This window comes from Meleagris gallopavo, chromosome 30 (assembly GCF_905368555.1).
Source record: "Meleagris gallopavo chromosome 30, MGAL_WU_HG_1.1, whole genome shotgun sequence".
Taxonomy (NCBI): domain Eukaryota; kingdom Metazoa; phylum Chordata; class Aves; order Galliformes; family Phasianidae; genus Meleagris; species Meleagris gallopavo.
Genome location: NC_139433.1, coordinates 3661071 through 3679206, shown reverse-complemented (window position 1 = coordinate 3679206; position 18136 = coordinate 3661071). Strand labels below are relative to the sequence as shown.

At 51.2% G+C, this 18136-nt stretch overlaps 1 protein-coding gene across 8 annotated transcripts; it reads left to right on the top strand.

Annotated features, from left to right (window-relative positions):
• Positions 1-971: 971 nt before the first annotated feature.
• SLC25A42 (solute carrier family 25 member 42) lies at positions 972-18024 on the top strand. Of its 8 annotated transcripts, XM_085211547.1 has the most exons (10): positions 1049-1134; positions 2902-3010; positions 3456-3556; positions 7301-7423; positions 8851-8962; positions 11165-11190; positions 11935-12101; positions 12720-12836; positions 13321-13472; positions 13867-18024. In XM_085211547.1, the coding sequence occupies exons 4-10, from the start codon at positions 7340-7342 to the stop codon at positions 14190-14192; spliced, it is 984 nt and encodes a 327-aa protein (XP_085067673.1). In that variant the 5' UTR covers positions 1049-1134; positions 2902-3010; positions 3456-3556; positions 7301-7339; the 3' UTR covers positions 14193-18024. The 8 variants fall into 8 exon arrangements, with proteins under 8 accessions (XP_085067677.1, XP_085067673.1, XP_085067672.1 ...); XM_085211546.1 differs by lacking the exon at positions 3456-3556; XM_010725029.4 differs by lacking the exon at positions 1049-1134 and having other exon boundaries at positions 1142-3010.
• The last annotated feature ends 112 nt before the right edge of the window (positions 18025-18136 follow it).

The following is an 18136-nucleotide window of genomic DNA, read 5'->3' as shown; positions in this document are numbered from 1 at the left end:
GAAACATTTAAAAAAATAATTGCAAGGCTGGTTGGTTCTTCATGGAGCCACTTGGAGACGGGAAAAGAAAGATGGCAGGAATGTCTCAGTGCTGAGTTTGTAAGTCAGTCCTGCTGCAGCTCTGCGCTATCAGCAGGCAGCAGAGGCAGCTGGGCTCTTCAGAGGCCATGAATGCTAACTAACCCCACGTTTGTAGGAGAGGCCGCCTGGCTCTCCCCTCTCCCTGTTGTGCTAAATGTGGTGTGTCTGTGTGTTCTCTGCCCCTGTAGCCCCAATATTCTGCTGAAGGGGCCCCGCTGCTACGGGGCAGAGCAGTAGGAAGATCTGCAGAGCCCCCGAGGTCCTGAGTGCCCCATGTTGGGACTGATGGTGCTGAGCAGTGCCTCACCCAGCCCTGCTCCGGGCTTAGAACAGGTGAGAAGTGCTGTGAGCAAATCAAACGTGGGGTTCCATAGAGACAGGAAGGCTGCTCTTTGTTTTTCCGTCTATTTTAGCCCCGAATGGGGGATGGGGAAGGGACAGATCGGGGTGAAAGGGCTGTGGGGCAAAGCCCTGCGGGGCCACGGCTGCGGGCCGAGCGTGGCATGTCGCCACTGGGACACGTGGGCGGCGTGTGGGCCGTATGTGAGCCGTTTGTGGGCCGTATGGGAGCCGTCTGTGGGCTGCTGCACCCGGGGACGCCCGGGCGGAGCGCCGCGCGCTGCCCCAGAGGTCGCTACAACCGAGCGTGACACGCGGCGCGCTGCCATGTGCGACACGGGGGCTGCGCACTTTACCCGCCACGCGGGACGCGGCTGAGGGCCGTCGCACAGCCGCGGGGTCCCAGCAGCGCTGCGCGGCGTCCTGCGCGCACCGTGCGCGGGATCTGCGCGTTCCATCGCCGCGCAGCGCCGGGCGCACCCCGCCTCTCCCAGGCGCTCCAACGCAGCCCGCCCCTCCCGCCGCTCATTGGCTGCCTCGCCCGCCACTCTGCCGCCGCTCGGCCACTCGGCGCGTGCGGCACCACCCGCGCCCCTCGCGCCGAGGCTGCGATTGGTCGTCCTGCACCGAAAACCCCGCCTCCCGCGGGCGCTGCGGGGGAGGGGGAGGCCTGGCGGCCGGGAGGCGACGGCGGTGCCGAGCGGAGGGGAGCCGGTGAGTGCGGGCCGCTGGGCTGCGGCGCGGCTCCGGGAGACTGTCGGCGTCGCGTCGGGTCCGAGGGCCGGGCGGACCGCTCACGGAGGCGGGTGACATCGTCGCGGCCTCGCGCGGGGTCAGCGCTCCGTTCGCCCCTCGGCCGCGTTGCGGGGGGGCCGCGCGGGGACGGCGCAGTTCGGCTCGGTTCGGTGGGGAGCGGCGGGCGGCGGGCCGGCCCTGAACCCTGCGCGTCCCTCTGCCCTCTGCTCGGCCGCTGCCGTCTGTCCCCGCTGATCCCCGCCCGTTCTGCGCTCCCCTGCCCGTCCCTGTGCTCTCTGTCCTCGCCCACCTCCGTCACCCGTCCCTGCTCATCCCATCCCCTTCCCATCCCCATCCCATCCCCATCCCATCCCATCCGCTGCCCTCCCCTCCGTTCTGTGCCCGCCCGTCCCCCCGTGCCGCTCCCGTCCCCCCGCTCCTCTCCGTTCCATCCCGCACGTCCGGCTCAAAGCCGCTCTCAATCTTCCGATGCGCTTTGATGCAAACTCTGCTCGTCGTTCTGTTTCCTAAGTTGGACGTGAGGACGAACGTGAGCGTGCGTTGCTGTGCTGTGCGGGCACCCGGGGGACGCGGAGGGCGTTAAACACGGACATCTCTTTCCAACTTCTGCTTTCATCTCTCCAGCGTGAGCCCAAACTGACAGCGCAGGGCTGGTTTTCCCTCTTTGCCTTCCAACGTGCAAATGGAAGAAGTGTCTCAGGTTGTGTTTAAGGCACACGGAGAGCTCTGGAAGTGCTCTTGCAGAGTTGCAGAGTGCCGTTCTGCTCTCTGTGCTTCAGTCTCGGTGCCCCGGGCCGGGCGTTCGGTGCTGCCTGCACTGCGTGGCCCTGAAATCCACGCTCGGAGGGGTCCGGGATGGCTGTGTTTGCTGACTGCCACCTTCCTGCTGGCGGCTCATTGAGCTAATTGCACACAGAGGGTTTGCAGCATGCTGTCACTTGGCTCCGGTCATTGATTGGAGAATGGTTTGTGGGCATTGCGTGTTTTTACGATGCTTTTTTTTATGTGCTGTGATGCATTTGGAGTGTTCTAAAAAACGTTCTGGTTTCCAAATGGCTTCAGTTTGGAGAAGGCTGTGTGTTTTCAGGAACAGAGAGGTGTTGGTGGGAGCAGGCAGGGGTACCAGTGGGCTGATGGAGGGACACCAACCTCCTCTGGGTGAAATAATGGGATATTTGGGTGTCCCAAGCCCCAGGGCTGCATTCTGAACACCTTCCCACCCCAGCAGAGCTATGGGCTCTCAGCAGTTGGTTTTGTTTCCCTGGTTATTGCGTAGGAAACTGTGAATGTTGTCTCAAAGAGAGCAGCTGTGTATGGGGCTGGGGACTGTCCAGGCTGTTGCATTTCAGGAGCTTTCCAGCCTCAGCGGCTGCTTCAGTTTCAGACAGAGGACTTTCAGCCCTCGACAGCACCGTGGGATGAGTCAGGAGTTGCAGCCATTGCTTTTTGTTGACCTGCAGCTGCAATTTGTGCATTGAGTCAGGCAGTCCCAGCAGAACGCGTGCCAGGGTGTGTTTTGTGCAGAGGTCACCTGGAATGTAAGATGAGCAGCAGTGCAGCCGTGAGTTGTTCACCTGGTGGAGCAGATGGGTTTGATACAGGTCAGACAGGTTTCCTCTTAGGAAGAAGCTCAGGAACCAGAAATAACTTTCTGCTGGTGACTCTGCTCCAAACTGTACGAAGCTGCATTGAGGTTTACACTGATGCCACTGGTTGCCACTGCAGTGTTCTTTCACCAAGAGTGACACAGAGATATTCCTGCTGTCTTATGAAAGAAGATGACTTCTTGTATGGAAACTGCGACGTGAGCAGCTCGCTCCAGCTGACAACATAGGTGAGTGTTGGTGATCTTTGCTCTCCGGTGAGGCATCAGATTTGCTCCTCTTCGCTGTGTCTGTGCTGTGGGTGGGTTGGTGCTGCTGGGCTGCAGAACTGCACTGAGCTCTGAGGTGCTCAGGCTGTGTGCAAGCAGCCTGCAGCAGCACTGTGGGAAATGGTACCCACCTGTGGCTGCTTCTTCTTAGACTTTGAGTTTGTTCTTTAGCAAGGAGATGATCATGATTGGTTGTTTTGTTGAAATGGTTCTGGGCAAAGATCGCTCCTGTTTGACCAGGGGTTGTTCGTGTTTCCACTGATCTCTGCTTGAACTGGGAGGCTTTGGCTGTGCTGGGGTCGTCCCTCAGGGCTGTCTGTGCCTGTTTTTCTGCTTTCTGCCTCTGAAGGAGGAGGTCTGTGACAAACCCAGACTCAGCAGCTCTCTGCCATTCCGTCCCTTTCAGGTGCTCTCTTCCCCTTCAGACACAGTTGTCTTGCAGATACAAACAGCTCTTCAGCTCTTGGCTGTGGAAAGCACTGCTGAGGTGCTCCTGGCAGCAGGCAGGTAATTGAAAACCACGCAAAGAGTTTGGATCCTTCTCCTCCATCCATTTATCTGAGTTGTGGCTGGGGGAGAGAAGCAGGAGAAGCATTTATTTTGTTCTTTGCAAGGAACCCCCCCAAAAAAAACTAAATGATTCCAGGTGCCATCATTTAGTGAGTCTTCTAATTAGGTTGTCAGCGGGTCTTCCAAATTGTGCTGACAGCTTCTGTACAGACTTTTAAAGCGAAAACACAACGGGCTGCTCCCAGCTCGTGTTTTGGGATCAGATCTGAAAGCACCCGGAAGATGAATGTGACTGATGGGAGCTGAGCCTGCAGGGCATCACTGGGTTTGATTTTTAATGGCTTAATCAAACTGGAAGGCAATGAGGGACCTCGGGGGACCACCCAGCAGAGCTCATCCCCCTCCTCCTGTGATTTTTCTGAGATGCTTTTGCTCCAAGGGCGAATTTAAGGCGGCGGTGATTGCGGTGCAGCTCAGCCTCTGTCAGCCTCAATTGCTCAGTTTAACAACTGAAGGGAACCTAATGGAGCAGCTTCCCGGGGCACTGCTGCACTCCAGCCTGCCTAGGAAAGCGGGTGAGGGTTTCTGCCGGAGCTCTCCGAGCTTTCTTTTTTTCCCTACTTGAACTCTATGCTTTTATTGGTGATGCGGAGACGTTAACAGTGCAAAAAGGAAAAAATAAAATAAAATCCAGAAGTTGGTAGCTGCTAATTAATGAAGGGTTGATGGGTCCGAATGGAGTCATGTGGGTGAGTTCACCTGCATGGAACCCAACGGGGCTTTGATTTATGGGGAGCTGGGGTCCCATAGCGGGGCTGTGGGGAGCAGTGGGCGCATCCCAGAGAGCAGCTCTGTGGGCAATGGGTGCTGCTGGTGGTGGCTGCTTGCTTTGCTGTATTCCTGCTGGCTGGATGGCATTCCTGCGGGAGCAGTTGTGCTTTCTGACAGGTTGGGATTCTATCAGGAGCATCAGACAAATGTGGATTTTGGTGCTGATGTGTTTCTGGGCCGGGTGCCCGGCTTTGCTGCTTTCTGGCTGCGTTGTGATGTGAAGCTGCCAATGTCTGGGGCTGCTTTTGTGGTGAAGGTGCTCTGCTGTAAACAGAGATGTTCAGGTGTGGCAGAATGGCAGCACTGGGATGTCGGTGGGGTGGGCAGTGGGATTCCTTCCTGTGCCATTAGTGCCAACCCCAGCCTTCCTCTGGGCCGGAGTGATGTCAAACCAAACTTCTAAATAAGGCTTAATTGTGAAATACGGGAATGGATACCAATCTCTGAGCCTCTTCTTTGGCGATGAAGAATCTTCACCGTGCTCTGATGGCTGCAGCTGGGTGCTGGGCTCTGCTGGAACGGCACTGCGGGTGTTACTCATTAAACCTCTTTAACTTTGGAACTCGTGTTCACCAGCAGCTCTCCTTTCTGATGATCCCCCCTGCGAGGGGATGGGGCGGCTCTGCTGAGGGGTCCTCTGTGCATCTGCAGTGGGGGTTTGTGTAACAGCCACAGAAACAACGCAGCAATGTGTTACAAAAAGCAAATCTCAGCTGCAGCCTTTCTTTTTTTCTTCTTATTCCCCGTGGCTTTGGAAACGTGAGCAATAAATGTGTGTGGGCTGGATGGAGTGTGAGGGGTGAAAGCACGTCCAGCTGCTCCGTGTTGAGTTTCTGTGGATTGCTTAATAAAGAGTCTGATGCTCATATATGTGTGTGTATATATGCCAGATAATGGCTGCTTCCTAATGGCTGAGCCTTACAAATTTGGACTGAAACTGAAAAGCAAAGCTGTGTTTTCTGTCTGTGATGTGTGTCATCACTTGTAACACACAGATCTTGGTAGCTCCCAGAAGTCAGAATCCAACCCACCTCCAAAACAAGGCACTGCTGCATTGCTTTGCAGGGAGCAAATGGGACTGCAAGGAATAGATGCTGCTTTTGTATTTAAGGCTCCACAAGTGTAGGGCTTGCATTTATGTGGACAGGTGCTGTAGGATCAGGGCATGAGGGACTGAAAGTACAGGGGAAAACAGCTCTGAATAGCATCAAAGACAAGATTGTTGAGCAAACAGAGACGCCTTCACATGTCTGCATCTTCCAAAATAGATCCAAGCTTAATAATAGCAGTTTAGGATTAGAGGTTTCCTTTCAGTCATCTTTCTCAATCATCCTTCAGAGTCCCGTTTTAAAACAGTTGCATGTTGCATTCCAAAGCTCTTCAGCACGAGTTCTATTTCGGTGGGTTTATTTTTGGTAGAGATCAATCTGATATTGTGACCTACATTTCTCCTGGGGATAATATCAGCCCAGGAGCTCTCCCTGCTCTGCTGAAGGGCACTGCTTTGCAGTTCCAGCTCCGTGAGACGAGAAGGAACTAACGACAGGTAGTAATTAGAAACAGTCAGCAGACTGCGGGCATCAGAATAACTCAGTGAGGAACCACCACCACCGTATGGGGATGTCTGTGCACGTGGTCTGATGGGACCAGACAACAGAACTTCCCAAGTGCCAACATTGCTGCTATTGGGGTCGTGCCCTGGGCTCTCTTTCATTGCAGCGTGGAGTTATTTGAGCAATTATTTGAGTTCCTCTTTTGGAAGACACCCCCAGGAGCTGTAAGCGTGCGATGTCTTCACGGAGCTCCTGCAAATGGTGTCAGTGTTAAGGACAGTGTGAGTGTGGGCTGCACACAGCTCCATCACCACAAATTGGTCATGCACCAGTACAGCCAAGGCTGAGCCCTCTCTGGCTCTGTGTTAACATCTCTGCTGCAGCCAAGGGGGTTTTGAGAGTGAAGTCTGGCACTAATTTATGAGAGCGATGCAAGGGGGAAAAAATAAAATAGGTCAGCAAGTCTGAAAGGTGCTGACAAGCATTTAATGGCTAGAGATTGTTAAAAAGGAGGAGAAATAAAAGCTCTTCAGGTGGCATTTTGCAGTAAGCAAGCTGTTGTGCCTCGGGTTTCCCAGGTATGGGATGGGGCAGGGATGAAGCAACTTGCTGCAGGATGCTGAGGAGCAGTTGGGGAATCCAGATTTCCCAAACTCGCATTCCTCGAATGGAAGCTAAAGCTATGGAAAAATGGCTCTTGGAGCAATCTTGCTGCTTCGAGAGCAGATCTTTGTAGCTGCACCCCATCTGTGAACCAGTGCAGAGCTCGGAGGGCCGTCTTTCAGTGCAGCTGTGCAGGAAGGGAGCCCTGCAGGCACCGATGTGCTGTGCTCAGCGTGCTGCTGTAATGTCATCCGTGCTGCACTGATGGCACGTGTGGGGCACTGGAGCTGTCTGTCCCTTAAAATAACCCCCAGTGCCTTTGGGGATGTACTGCTAGGAATATGTATTTCCATTTTCCAGAACTGGGTTTTTACATTTCTGTATGTCTTTTCTAGTATCTGAGTGATGCAGAGCAATCGGAATGAGTGGCAGCCTGAATGTTCACTGTAAGCAATGGAAGAGGACAGAACAGGGTCGATTGCTTCACCCTTAGAAATCATGCATTTGGTTTTGGACCTTGCAGCTGAGTTCCTTGGGAGAGAAAAGAATGAATATGGTCAACAACACAGTTTTAGATAGCACCGGAGCATTCCTCCTGCCCCATCCCTGTCGTACACACACTTGCATCTCCAAGGATGGACTCCTGGAAGCTTGGGGTTGGAGCTGGCCCTTTCCTTCCCTTCCAGCTTTTTTATGACCTGGGTATTTGCTGCCATTGATGCTAACACTTGTTTTGTTCTTGTTTTCCATTCAGGAGCCAGAGCCCTTCTGCCCACTTGGAAGTGCAACTGGTATGGGTAATGGTGTGAGAGAAGGTCAAGTGGATTTCAAAGGGCAGGATGTGGAGCCAACTGCATCAGCTCATCTTCCAGCAGAGGTACGAACGAGAGCTTGGGGGCTGCGTGCCATGGGGTGAACCAAGAGCTGAGCGATTGCAGGGGGAGCATCTCAGTGGGATTTGGAACATCCAAGCCATGCAGTGTGTAACTGCACTTTGAGGATGGCTGAGCAGCTCCAGCCCTTGGGAAGGAGCCGGGCATGGCTCCGGGCTGATGGGCAGGCAGGGCTGTGCTCCTCTTTCAGGGTTATGTCTTATTACATTGGAGGTGGCAGAGATGGGAACAGAGCCAGGGGGGCTGCTCTCAGTGCTCTCAGTGCTCTCAGTGCTCTCAGTGCTCTCAGTGCTCTTGCTGCTGTCATGGACTCCCGTTAGGAAAACCAGAGGGGAAGGTGCTGCTGAACCTTGCTCTCGTTTAGCTCTGGGTTTCTGCTCGCGTGGAATGACTTTGCTGGAGAAATGGAGCCAAAACTCGGTCTGAAGTTCACACAGTGCTGCCTGTGCACGTGGCACCGGATCGGCAGGGATTGATTCCTTCCATTTTCCCTTCTGTGTGTTTTTGTAATAAAAAATTAATGTTTTAGCTGGGAAACGTGCTGGTTGGGAGGGGAAAGGCATTAACTCCTCCATGGAAACACAAAGCATATCAGAAGTTAACATTCTTAAGGCTCAAGTTGACTTGTCTCTCAGCCCATAACCTTCACGGTGTTAGATTTCAAGTCATTTACTTGCTTTCTGCCCATGTGTTACGAGAAGATAGCTGCTTTATAAATATGAGATGTGGCAGGAATGTCAATAACAGAAACACTTCCATTCCATTTATCATAGCGGGAACCTGCCGTGTTTTATTCCTAGGATCTTTGGGACAAAATAGGTTTGTGTGTTGGTGCAAGGGCAAGAGAGAAATGCCCCTTTGTGCCTGGTTCAGTCATAAGCAGTGCCATCGCATGGAGAAGTCTGAACAGGGGAAAGGCAGCACACGTGAGGGAGGCAAACCTTGGAACTTTGTGTCTTGCAGACACATCTAATCTTTGTTCTTGGTGATCTGGCCAGGAATTTATTGCGCTTGGAATTTACTGTTTTGGAGGGAACGTTCACATTTCCAAAACACCCACTCTGATTTTTAGCTGTCTCAAGAGAATCCAAAGCATTCTTATTACGTTAGCAGGTAGAGAACGTTTCTACATTGGGCTGAAAGGGGCAGAGAAGTCCTTGCAAACAACCTGACAAAACAATTTAGAGTGATGCAGCATTGAGATACTGCACTGAAATGTGAGTGTGTGATTGGGTTGCTGTATTGTGGAGCTTATGTTTGCTAATGGGGCAGATTGCAGGATAAAGTGGATGCTCACACCTGAGTTTGGTTCACCCACGTCCCTGGGGGGAGGAAATGCTGTAGCAAAGGTAAAATATTATAACTCCTCTTTAGGACTGACTGTGTCACACTGAGCAGTGCTTTGTTCCAGGGTATCCAGGAGCAGAAGAAAGTGCTTAACTCCCTGATGTCCGGTGCACTGGCTGGTGCTGTTGCCAAAACTGCAGTAGCTCCACTGGATAGAACAAAAATCATGTTTCAGGGTAAGTCCTGCTGGCTTTTGCAAGCTACTCTGACATTATTGCTATCAGAAACCAAACCAGCTCCAAACGTATTCAGCCAGAATGTCCCCCAACCTGAAAGGAGTGGGTAGGATGTGACAGAGCAGTGACAGTGCCACAAAGCCACAGTGCATCGAGTCTGAAAACCTATTGTTTGGTTTGTGGTGGGATTATTGCAGATGTCAATCAGCTGTTCATCTGGACGGTGCTCCTGGATCCTGGTCTCGTGATAGTCAGCAAGAGCTTTGCTATTTCAGAGCAGTGTGGTGCAGCAGTGCTGGCTGGGGACAGTTGGCTGCAGCTTGTGAGAGTTCCATGCAATAAGGGAGGCTGCAGAGCAGCTGGGCAGTGGAAGAGCTGCATTCGAGGACGTAGCACTTCAGATTTCTGTGCTTGTTCAATTTGGAGAAACAAAGTGAAGGGAAAGGGAGTGAGGTCAGGTAGTAGAAATGGAAGGAGGTGGTGGAGCTGCTTGCTGGAGGCCTGCTCGCATGTGCAGCATTTTCTAATAAGTTGTGTTTTATTCCAGCTGAGTGCGGTTGGAGTCGAGATTGATTATGAAAAATGTCTACAGGATGCAATGAAATACCTAGCTTTGTATTGCAAAATGCTTTTTGGAACTGTTCAACTTCGTCCGTAACTGATGATGATACCCAGCTAATTGGAATAGAAGCAGCTTGTACATGGAGTGGGGTTTGGGGTCCAGCCCCACCATGGGCTCCTCCCAGTTCCCCCATTTAAGCATAAGAACCACCAGCTGTGTTCATCACCCCGATGGGAAGGGCACATCCAGTTGGTAGAATAAACATTTGGTGAGGCCGGGAGTTTTAAATCCAGTTGACATCCCAGATTAAGTGAATTGGGTAGGTTTACTGTAATCCCTGGACGAGATTTAATTTTAAATTGACTTTCATTTGACGTGACTTCCAATCTTGGCGTGGCAGGGATATAGATGAGGGAGGTGAGGCTGCAGGGAGCTCAGCCTGGGCTGTGTGAGCACTGGGGACGTGCTGTGCTTTCCCAGCAGGATGAGCACTGCGGTTCATCTGAGGTTGGGATGTCAGGATCAGAGGTGAGACGGGAGCTGCCGAATTAGGATGAGTCATCAGCTGTCCGTATAAATCACAATTAACACATCCAGCCCTGCGCGTTGTGCAGGACCTGTTTGGTTTGGCCCATTAAACTTGCTGCAGAGGATATAACTAAAAGCTGCCCAATTTCTTATCCAGTGGGTTTCCCACTCTCTTGCTGTGCTGGAGGCTTCCACCACGGCCCCGTTCCCTTTCTGTGAGGAGGGAAAGCATCTTGGGGTCGTGTGAATGTGGGAGATTGTCCTTTGATCCGAGGACTGAATCCCCATGGGCGTGGGGAAGAGGTTTCTTTTCCATTGCAGAGTCAGCTCGGAGCGGTTATCGGAGTGGTTTTAGTTATTAAAAAAAAAAAAAAGGCAAAAAAAAAGAAAAAAAAAGCTTTGAATTACATAAAGGAGCAACGCAGTGAAAATGTATTTGCATGTGATTGTTTGACACACTTGAGAGGTTACAAGTCTCAAAGGAGTTTGAAAGAAACTGCAACAGAGACTTAATTGGAACCACGTTTCATTAGCGTTGCTGTCCGGGTTTTCGCCTGGGTTTCCTTCCTGCTGCAGGGATGTTACAAAGCAGAGCTGCTGCCTGCCAAATAAAGCTGGCTTTCCCCAGGCCTCCCGTGTTACATACTTAAAGAGATGCTGTCAATTTGAATGGATGCAAGAAAAGAAGCAGAGTGTTCGTCTGAGTTTTGTGAGGATGAAACCATCGTAGCGTGGAGCTCCGCTAACAGCGCTGCGCCGGGGGGCAGTTTGGCATTAGGCTGCAACCTGTGTGTGCAAATGTGCTGCTCAAATCCGTGCTGGGCTCCTGCCCTTCTTTAATTGCTGCTGTGATTTGCTTTTTTTTTAGCCCTTTGAATGAAGAAGTGACAAATGGAGCGTTTTTGCAAGAGCAGATGGAGAAATGAACTCCTGCTCTGCTGTTCGTGGCGCTCACCTTGGGGCAGCCTTTGTGGGTTACAAAGAGTCACCATTTTTTTGTTTCTTGCATTAATTCTTCTGCTGTTATTTGCATTTCTTAGCTAAAATGCAGCCGTGGTTTCTTTGATCCATCGAAGTGTACTGAGACCTAACGCTCGCTTTTTTCTTTTCAGTGTCTTCAAAAAGATTTTCTGCCAAGGTGAGGTGATGTGTTTGTCTCCCGTTCGCCAATGTGTTTGATTACTGGTTGTAACAGCACCTTTTGTTTGTTAGTGACTTACCTGGGTTTCACGAGCAGCACTCGTAGTGAAAGAGCACAGAGGGAAGGACTGGAAATAGTGTTTATAGCACTCTTGCTGATGTTTTTGCCCATTGCCAGGCATGGAGGGGACCCAGTCCTCATTCTGTAGGTCCTACCTGTGATGTGGCAGGAGATGTGACTGAGCTTTTCCCTTTTCCTCCCGTGGCTGCTTCCTTCCCCCCAGAGCTGTTTCAGGATGTATAGGAAACCTGAATGTGGAGACTGATCCCTCTCGTGGCATGCTGGATGCTCTCCTGCATGTGCATTACAGCTATTCCCTGCGTGCTGTGCTAATATGTATAATCCAAATGCTTCTGTCTTATACTAAGAAGATTAATTTGGGTTGTAAAAAAACATCAGTCCGGCTCTGTGCCTTTCCCTCAGAGAGCAAACAAAGATGTAAAGCTCTGTTTTCCCTGCTCCTGCTGTTTTTGCTCTAACGTATGTGAATCAGTCTCCCTGGAGAAGAGGTTTCAGTTGTCTCATTTTGGAGTCGGGGCTGTAACAGCTGACACCAGCTCACTGGGGTAGGGGGCAGGGAGGCTTTGGAGGGGTTAAGCTATAGGGTCACCTTTTCCCCTTCTATTGTTTGGACTCCTCTTATCGTGATGTCCCATCTGACCTTTGCTCTGTTGCCTGCAGGAAGCCTACAGGCTGATTTATCACACCTACCTCAACGAGGGCTTCTGGAGTCTCTGGCGGGGGAACTCAGCCACCATGGTGCGCGTGATCCCTTATGCTGCCATTCAGTTCTGTGCACACGAGGAGTACAAGCAGCTCCTGGGGAGCTACTACGGCTTCCAGGGAAAGTAAGATGCAGCGTGGCTTTGATCCTTGCAGAGGAGGATGGAGCATTTTGTGGGTTGCAGGGAGGGAGCGCGATTCCCTGCTTTCTGCAGGCCTGCTGGGCTGAAAGCTCTCGGTGCAGGGATGTGCCAGCCCCTCCTGCAATGGCTTTCAGAGCAGTGTGCTGAGAGGGGGCTGAGCGATGGGCTGGGTCTGTAGTCCTGCACAGAGGAGACCTTTGGGAGGGGACTCTGTTTTCTAGAGGCGTGAGCAAGAAGTGGCCTAGATGTTGAGTCAGTGCTTCCCTATGCTGAGAGTGGGCAGACAAAGCAAAGAGCATTTCTCTGCAGGAGAAGCAACGAGGCCCAGCCTTCTGCTGCTAGCTGAGCCCTTCTTAGTGCATGCAGCCCGAGCCTCTCGCTCTTGGGCACGCAGTGTCTGAGACAGCCCAGGTCAGATGTGCTGTCCTCAGTGTCCTCTGAGACCTCAGTTTGGAACTGCTGTGGCAAACCACAGCTGCTCCAACCCGTACCCACACAGCCAGGGAAGGGATTCAGTAGCTGGTAGAGTCCTGCTGAAAAGCCACACCGCATTACCATCTCCAGGTGATCTGTTTGGTCTCTTCTCTCACCTTACTTTAGAGCGCTGACACCCTTTCCTCGATTCATTGCTGGCTCTCTGGCAGGCACAACGGCTGCCATGTTAACCTACCCCTTGGATATGGTCCGTGCTCGAATGGCTGTCACGCCGAAGGAGATGTAAGTGCCTAATGAAAGCAAGTACCACCACCACGAACAAACGCAGAGCTTTCTTTTAAGGTCAGATGGTTTTATTCTCATTTTCTGGGTCACTTCTTGCTCGGAGCCTTTGGTGTAATAAACGTTGTTACTGCGTGGGTCTGAGCACTGATGAAATGCCCAGAGCCCTGGTTAGTCCTGGGACTGGAAGGAGATGGATGCACAAAAACCTCCCCAGAAAAACCTGCTTGCTGGCTTGCTAGGAGGCCGGCAGGCACAGTGCCTTGGGGAGAACGAACAGACAGGACAGCGTATTGCAGTAGGGCTGGAGGAGAGCTGGGGACTGGCTTCTCCACTGGGTTTCTGAAATCTTTTCTGAGCTGTCTGATGAGCTCAGAGCCAAATTAATTAATTGTTGATCCTTTAGAAGGCTCTATTGGAAACATTACCCGGATGTGCAGGCACTAACTAGCGCAGATTTGGTTTTCCTGTGTCTGCATGCTAGGTACAGCAATATTGTTCATGTCTTCATCCGAATATCCCGAGAGGAAGGATTGAAAACACTGTATAGGGGATTTACACCAACCATCCTGGGAGTGATTCCGTATGCCGGGCTTAGCTTTTTCACCTATGAGACACTGAAGAAACTGCATGCAGGTAATGGATCCTTTGTTTTTTTGGCTTTAAAATGGAATGGTGAAGGCTTTGGGCCAATTTCACGCGTTTGAATTCTGTGGTGCAAGTCCTCTTCCTGGCCTTGAAGCCAATTGTGAAGTTCTGTGCTGGTGGAGGGTGCCCTTGGTCCCTTTCCCTAACCCCAGACTTTAAAGAAGGCGAGCTGCAGAAGAGCAGCATTTCCACCTTCTGCTTTCCTGCAAGTCCCGAGTGCAGAGGGGACGTGGTTACTTCCCAAGTCAGCTAACATCCAAATTGGGAACAACATCCCGGGAGCCCTGGCACTCGGTCCTCTCTTTGGCTCTTGGCCCACTTGACCTCAGTCACACGGTTCTGCCAAGCAGCTTTCCACACTCTGCTACTTTCTCTTTCCCAGATCACAGTGGGAAATCGCAGCCGTCCCCTCCGGAGCGGCTTTTGTTCGGTGCCTGTGCAGGTTTGATCGGCCAGTCGGCATCTTACCCCCTGGATGTGGTTCGCAGGCGAATGCAGACGGCGGGGGTTATGGGACACACGTACAGCTCCATCCTTCTCACCATGCAGGAGATTATAAGAGAAGAGGGACTAATCCGTGGTTTGTACAAAGGACTCAGCATGAATTGGGTCAAAGGTCCGATTGCAGTGGGAATAAGCTTCACAACCTTTGACCTGACGCAGATCCTTCTCCGTAAATTACAGCACAGCACTAATGTTGAAAGGTAGTAGCTTAATCCCCACAGCCCTCGCTGGAGAAAAGTACGACACGTGTAGAAAGAGCAATGCTAGCGTTCCCTCGCTCTGTACGTGCTCTCCCGCAGCTGAGAACTTACCTTTCTTGTTTGTTTGTTTGTTCCTTTTGTGCTGTTGTTGCTTGGTTTTCTTTTTTTTAATGAGCCTCCTCGTCGTTTTGAGACCTCAACCTGCAACTAACCCTCCCCTACACGACATCCTTTCCGCCGCTCCGCAGAACGGTGTCCTCTTCAGAAGCTGCCTCATCCTCCTGCCTTGTCCTTCGATGCTGGGAGTGGAGCCTCAAACAAACAACAGTGCTGCTGTGCTCCAGGTCTGATCTCCGGGCAGATGGAGTGGGGATGAGAGAGAGAGAGAGAGAGAGGACTCGGTGCTGTCGGAATGAACTCCTGGATGTGGGAAGTCAGCACAGTCCTGGGAGGCGGTTCTTACTGAGCACTGCTGGAGGCAGTCTGCCAAGTGCAATATTCCAGTTAATCTGTCGGGAATTCCACATTCCTCTGACCTGTGAGCACCGAGTTCTGTAAAACAGGACACAGCAGGGTTGAACAGGTCCGGGTCACTTCTTTTCTTCTGGAAGCTGTGTGTGAGCTCTGGCTGGAAGAGCTGCCCGTTTGCAGGTGTTGTTTTTCATTTCTGGGTTGAGTTGCATGAAATCTCCCTTGCGTGCAGCGTTCCCCTGAGATTACCAAAGACTGTAGGCAGCAGGGGAGGAAAGTTCTGAGCAGTTTTGTAAATCATATTCTCATGTTTGCTGTCAGTGTCATTGATGGGGGCTGTGCCTGGGATCACAGACTGGATTGGATCGAACTGCAGCAGTGCTTTCAGGCCATCAGAACCTTCCGTTGTCGTCATGGTCTTAAAGGCAGCTGTTCTCCAAGGGATTTGGCTGTAGTGCCCTAGGCAAGAAAAGAAACTGTTACATACTTAAATTTTCAGCAGTTACGTCCTTCAGTATTATCGTTGCTGCTTTATGCACATTGCAGGAACAAACGTCTCAAAGATGCACACGTGATGCAGGTTGAGCTGCCCCCAAAGGCTGGTTGTGTCTGTTGGACGCAGCCTGGTGGCCCTGCTTCCCAACAACCTCTGTCCTTTGGTGCCTGCTGTGTTCTTACTCCACGCCTAAACCCACTTGCTTTCAATCCTTGAGTTCCTCTGGACTGTGTCCTTAGGAGAATGGGCTCCACAGTCAGTACCGACCCCTCAGAAGTTGTGTCTAGTGCCAATCATTTCCAGTTGCAATTTGAAAATGAATGGTAGAGTACCTTTCATTGTTTCTATTTCAAGTCAGGCTTTGGAGAAATGGAGATCTGAGGGTGGCTTTGTTTTATGTTCTGTTCCTGTATTAAATTTGGAGTGCAAGAGGTCACAACGAGCTTTAGAGTTCTCTGGGAATCCCATTCCACAAGCCAAGATGAAAAATCCCTTCCCAGCTGATACTACCCATGTAGAGGGGAGATAACATATAAAAGAAAAAACAAGACATAATCTAAAAGCTGTCCTTCTCTGGTGTATATATTTTAGTCACTGTAGTTTGACCCTTGTCACAGCTTTATTAATGGGAATGGAGGTAATTGCACAACTGGTAGAAATAGCTTTTTCCTTTCTTTTGTCTTTGCACTTGTTCTTCGGAGCATAACTCGCTTCTAATGCCAAATATTTCCCTAGGAACTGAGCACTTGTGCTTCCAGTTGGTGGACGTGGCGGGCAGCATCCTGCAGTGTTAGTGTGTGTGTTGATTCCAGAAGACAGGGATCGATCCTACCGTAATGGTTGTGGATGGGCAGGGTATGAACCTCAGTGATTTCTGCCTCTAAGCCCACCAATGATGATTTCCATTGTGAAACTTGACTGCAGTCACCATCTCACCTTGTAATTAAATGTTAGGTGTCGTCGTAAGAGTCGTTAGAGATGATAGCCACGAGTTCTCTATCTTTTTGCTTCCTTGCTAATGGAAGATGATCAGCTGTTTTCTTCATTGGGTGAAACGTTCAGTCCTTTGCAAGAGCTCTGATTTCTTTTCTCCAATGGAGAAGCCAATTACTTCTGCTCTTGCTTTGGTCTCGCTTGGCCTGGTGAGGAAGTGCTGGGGCATCTCAGCAGGAACGAGGTGCAGACCAGCAATGAAAAGTGTAAGCAGTGGCTGTTGTAGGTGTGTGCTTGCATGTCCCACCATATGTACAACCCACACTGAGTTCTCGCTCAGCTTGGAGGCTGCTGAGCACAGTCCTTTCTGCACTGATGACTTCTGCAGTGACAGCAGAGGAAGCTGAGCTGTGCCTCCCAAGCTCGGGCAGGCTCCTGTGCTCTGCACTCCAGCTGGGGCAAGCGCTGCAGTTCTTGTCTTATGAGGCAGGGCACCTCCTGCCCTGCTGGGTGTGCAGCTGAGTGTTGGTGAGTGGAAATCTATGGAGGGGATGGTTTGTGGCACCTCGCAGCCTGGCTGGAGCCTGAGGGCTGAGCTGAGGATGGAGACCTGAAGCACAGCCTGGCTTGGAAGTGCTGAGCTGAGGGAAGCTGTTCCTTCATTAGCAGCTACACCTGATTTTAATTCAGTGAACTGTCAGCCAAACGCATTTCTCCAAGTTCTGCAGGCTGAGAGCTTATTTGGAGAGAGATCTGAATTCAGTCTGTAATTGTTTTGGTGCTTTTATTTCTTGGGCAAGAGAATAACTGTGTCACCGCTTTGGGCTGTTTTGAATAGTTCTTTCTTTTCCCTTGGTTTGAATGTAGAAGAGGAGAAACGGAGTGTTCTCTTCCCTTCTCTTAATCTTTGTGTGAATTGAGATACGTTCCAGATCTCTGTGCTGCCCGGAATGAATGTCTGAGGAGCTCTGGGCACAGTGATTGGGAAGGGGAGGTGCCTGTGTGCCAGCCAAGAGCCATTCCTTGAGCTCTGAGGAGAAAAGCATAAAGGAACATCCTCCAGTTCTTTGCTTTAAAACTAATTTACTACCCCAAGTTCAATTCCTTGCTTTAATTTTCAAGTCATGCGTCTTACTTTTCTCGAATGCATTACTGCCAAACGTTCACCTGTGCTTTTATTATTTTTTTTTCCCTTGTCTTTTCTTCCTGCTTCTGCACCTTTAGTTCTGCACTTGCACTTCGAGAAAATCAGGTCCATTGAAATGCATCTAAAGTCACAAAACTGGAGCTTTGATAGGGATCCCCGAAACAGTCCTGCTCATGGGCATGGAGAGTTCTGCATGGGGCAAGAAGGTAAAGGCATGAGGTGATGGGGCAGAAGGTTTTGGGAAGGTTCTTGGATTCCTTGCCCAGCCTCACGCCTTTCCTTGGCTCACTGCAAGGCGCTGCTGCTCATCAGCTCCTCTTTGGGCACCTCCAGGTGCTGTGCTCTGTGCAAGCAATGTGGGGAGACTTTGTGCTGCAGGCAAGGATAGCAGGGGCATAAAGTCACTGAAAGGCACGGGATGAGCATTATCCAGCCCTTTTCCCCTGGGCTGGTGCAGAGGAGGAGGTCTGGAGCTGTGCTGCACAACAGCCTTTGCTATTGCAGGGCTCGTGCTTCCCACTCCTCTCCACGCCGTGTGATGGATGCAGGGTGTCCCAGCACTGCTCGCTGCCTGTGTGGTCTATGCATATATTAACACAAACACTGTTAAATGCCTTTTGTCCAGACGTGTCCTCACCATCGGTGTGTGTGCGTGCGTCGATTTCTGACTGCTTTTCTTGGATCTGGAGTTCTATTTTATTGCAGTGAAGACACTTTGGTATATAATGTTTATATATTTTAAGATTTGTGCCAAGAGAGGATGTATATTTAATAAAAAATTTAATCGACTTCGCAGGCTCTGAAGGGCCCTATCTGTTGTACTTTGTGCATTGGAGAGAGAAGCGTGGCACGTTGGGTGGATTTACTGATGGACTGAATGTGGTGATGTCAGGGCTGGGGC

Excerpts from the sequence above, each read along its gene's own strand:
- SLC25A42 (XM_085211551.1), top strand. The coding sequence starts at position 7,340 with ATGGGTAATGGTGTGAGAGAAGGTCAAGTGGATTTCAAAGGGCAGGAT. Across the intron at positions 12,102-12,719 it reads TACTACGGCTTCCAGGGAAA|AGCGCTGACACCCTTTCCTC; the intron begins GTAAGATGCAGC and ends ACCTTACTTTAG. Across the intron at positions 13,473-13,866 it reads ACTGAAGAAACTGCATGCAG|ATCACAGTGGGAAATCGCAG; the intron begins GTAATGGATCCT and ends TCTCTTTCCCAG.